A 3,213-nucleotide genomic window follows, 5' to 3' on the forward strand; every position below is an offset into this window, starting at 1 on the left:
TGAGACCGCGCCCCCTCCTCCAGTCCCCGCCCAGTCCCCGCCCCTGACCTTCCTGGGCCCGCCCCCGCGCCGCACGAGGCTTGAACTCGCGCGCTGGGGTTGACCACGAGGGAAACAGTAAGGGACTTGGGTTCCGGGCAGAAGAAATTAAGGGCAAAGGTAAGGCAGAGATTTACCAATGGGGAAGGATTCTTGGCTCAAGGGATAACCGGGTCTCAGCATCATTTCAAGGTCAGGACAGGTCTGTGGCCTGGACACCTTGACTCAACTACCTGTGTACCCAAGTCAGGCCTACAGATTGCTGAACCCAAGAGTGTGCACCTTTCCCATACTCACAGGAATATGTGGACTTTATCTTCCTTCTGTGAGAAGGGCTGGGAAGGCCTCTTGGGTGAATTAGCACTGTCACTGGAGGCGGTGCCCATCTGTCCTCTCTGGTAGGGCACCATAGGTGGTGTGGGCCTGGTCTGTGGGCAGGTACTGGCAGGCAGGTAGGAGCCAGGCAGGGAGCAGCAGGTTGTGGCAGGTCTAGCTGGGGTGAGGAGGGGATAATAGGCAATGGAGAGGAGACCAGGAGCACAAGGGCACCTGGGCCCAGATGGCAGCAGAAGGAAGCAGGGCCATGGAGACAGGTGACAAGCCCCAGAACTGCCAACTATCATTAAGCACAGAGCCCAAGTGTACATAGCCATGGAGTGGGAAAAGTGGTGCCAAATTAGCACTCCAAGTAATCCTTACTCCTGATGCCCACGCCAGGAGCATTCTGTCCTTAAGGATATGCTGCCCCAGAAAGGGGGGGCAGCGTAAAGCCATGTTAAGTGTGAGAACATCCAGGTTAGACTTACTAGGTGCGGAGAGTGGCAGCAGGTTCCGGGTGGGTTGAGGCTCTCTAGACAATGCTCCACCCCTGTTTACCAAGCACCAACCAGGCAGGGACAGGAATGCTAATGGCTGGGAGTGGTAGTAAAACTGAACAGGGTGTGTACGACATATGTATCAATGTATGTGCATATCTGTTCCCATGTGTGCTAGAGCATGTGTTCACAGAAATAAAGCTTTGCACACCCATCTGTTTGTGGATTTAGAAACAGTAAAAAGACGACAGTGCACAATTTTGACTAAGAAGCTGTATCAGAGGTCTGAGTATCAGCTTCCTGTGCTCCCCTTATTGGACACCCCGATATCCCCGGGCTTGAAAGGGGAAAGTGGCTGGAATGGGTTGGAGCTCCCCAGGTAGCATTTTATGAACTGAATAGGAAGAGGGAAGGGCTTCTCTCCCAGCACATGCCACAGTTACCAGATTAAGCCGGTTGCCTTGGTAACCTTCTCTCTGGGCAGGATTTGGGAATTGTTGGTTAGGAAGGGCGAATTGGGGAGTGTGAACGGTGTGGGGGGTTGAAAATAAAAGGGACCGAAAGACTTCTGGAAGCTAGAAGCTTGGGACACAGGACCCCAGCACTCCCCCAAATGCTCAAGGATATCAGGCAGAGACTAAGTTCAACATTTTGAATCAGTGAGGAGAGCCAGCATCAAGTCATGGTCCTCCTGGAGTGGCGGTGGTTTTCACCCTGACTACACACTGGAATCACAGGGAAGCTTCTCAGAAATATTGATGCCGACTGGGCGTGGTGGCTCACGCCTGTAATCTCAACACTTTGGGAAACTAAGGTGGGCAGATCACTTGAGGTCATGAGTTCAAGACCAGCCTGACCAACATGGTGAAACCCCATCTCTACTAAAAATACAAAAAGAAATTAGCCGGGCATGGTGGCACACACCTTTAATCCCACCTACTCTAGAGGCTGAGGCAGAAGGATCGCTTGAACCTGGGAGGTGAAGGTTGCAGTGAGCTGTTATCATGCTACTGCACTCCAGTCTGAGTGAGAGACTCCATATTTAAAAAAAAATACTGGCCAGGCGCAGCGGCTCCCGCCTATAATCCCAGCACTTTGGGAGGCCGAGAAGGGTGCATCATGAGGTCAGGAGTTCGAGACCAGTCTGGCCAACATAGTGAAACCCTGTCTCTACTAAAAATACAAAAATTTGCTGGGCATGGTGATGGGTGCCTGTAATCCCAGCTACTCAGGAGGCTGAGGCAGGAGAATCACTTGAACCCGGAGGCAGAGGCTGCAATAAGCAGAGATCGTGCCACTGCACTCCAGCTTTGGCAACAAGAGCAAGACTCTGTCTCAAAAAAAAAAAAAAAAAAGTACTGATGCCTAGGCCCTATCTCAAACCAATTAAATCAGATTTCTGAACCAGGGCCAAGGCTTATGGTATTTAAAAAGCTCCTCACATGACACAAATGGCCAGGATTGAAAATCACTGCCCTAGAGGGACAGTCCAACCCAAGTGGACTGCAGATACTGGGAGTTGACTTTGGAATTCCAAGTCTTTGGTGCTCCGAGTTGCCCACAAGTTTGCAGGTCTATGTGCTGACCCTGAAGGGGAAGAGGGTTGGCAGGGCATTTGCAGCCGCTTATGGAAGAAATAAAGAGGAAAGCAGGGTGGTATGAATAATAACTATGAGATAGGGGCGAAAAAGCTTTGAGGGCCCAGCCCATGGGCTTCTACAAGGGGACTGGGCAGGGCCACCTAAGGCTGTCTACTGCTTACACACCCTCTTCTTTCTGACCACCCAGAGGCAGGCTGGGAGGATAGAGAGAACCCGGGGGCTTCGCTGAGTGAGAGTTTCTTCTTGCAGAGCTGGTTACCAGGGCAACAGAGAGAGCAATAGGGTCTAACTGAAGGACTGGGGAAGCAAGAGGCAAGGGTAAAGGGGAAGCATCCAACACTCAAACCTCCTGCCAGTAACCCACCCCAAGGCTGGTTGGCATTTTTTGCATGACCCTGGGAGATCAGGCCTACAGTCACCCATCACACTGTGGGGAAGAGAAGCAAACTGACATGATTCAAAGAGGAGTTAGGGGCCCAGAGTGGTGGCTCACGCCTAATCCCAGCACTTTGGGAGGCTGAGCTCAGCCAATCACCTGAGGCCAGGAATTTGAGACCAACCTGGCCAACATGGTGAAACCCCATCTCTACTAAAAATACAGAAAAAAAATAGCCAGGCGTGGTGGCGGGCGCCTGTAATCTCAGCTACTTGGGAGGCTGAGACAAAAGAATCACTTGAACCCGGGAGGCGGAGGCTGCAGTGAGCCAAGATCATGACACTGCACTCCAGCCTGGGTGACAGAGCGAGACTCAGTCTAA

At 52.0% G+C, this 3,213-nt stretch overlaps 1 protein-coding gene across 2 annotated transcripts in view; it reads right to left on the bottom strand.

The window, feature by feature from the left end:
* RAPGEFL1 (Rap guanine nucleotide exchange factor (GEF)-like 1) overlaps nt 1-397 on the bottom strand; it is a 16,721-nt gene extending 16,324 nt beyond the window's left edge. The window contains exon 1 of one of the 2 annotated variants that reach the window (XM_011929847.1): nt 337-397. Coding sequence is in view for 1 of the 2 variants with exons in the window: in XM_011929845.1 (XP_011785235.1) it covers nt 177-225 (49 nt within the window). In the remaining variant the exon portion in view is untranslated. Of the gene's footprint in view, nt 1-176; nt 226-336 lie in introns of those variants that run through there. The other variant, XM_011929845.1, reaches the window with a different exon arrangement.
* Nucleotides 398-3,213: the final 2,816 nt, after the last annotated feature.

The sequence above is a fragment of the Colobus angolensis genome, unplaced genomic scaffold, assembly GCF_000951035.1.
Source record: "Colobus angolensis palliatus isolate OR3802 unplaced genomic scaffold, Cang.pa_1.0 Scaffold83, whole genome shotgun sequence".
NCBI lineage: Eukaryota > Metazoa > Chordata > Mammalia > Primates > Cercopithecidae > Colobus > Colobus angolensis.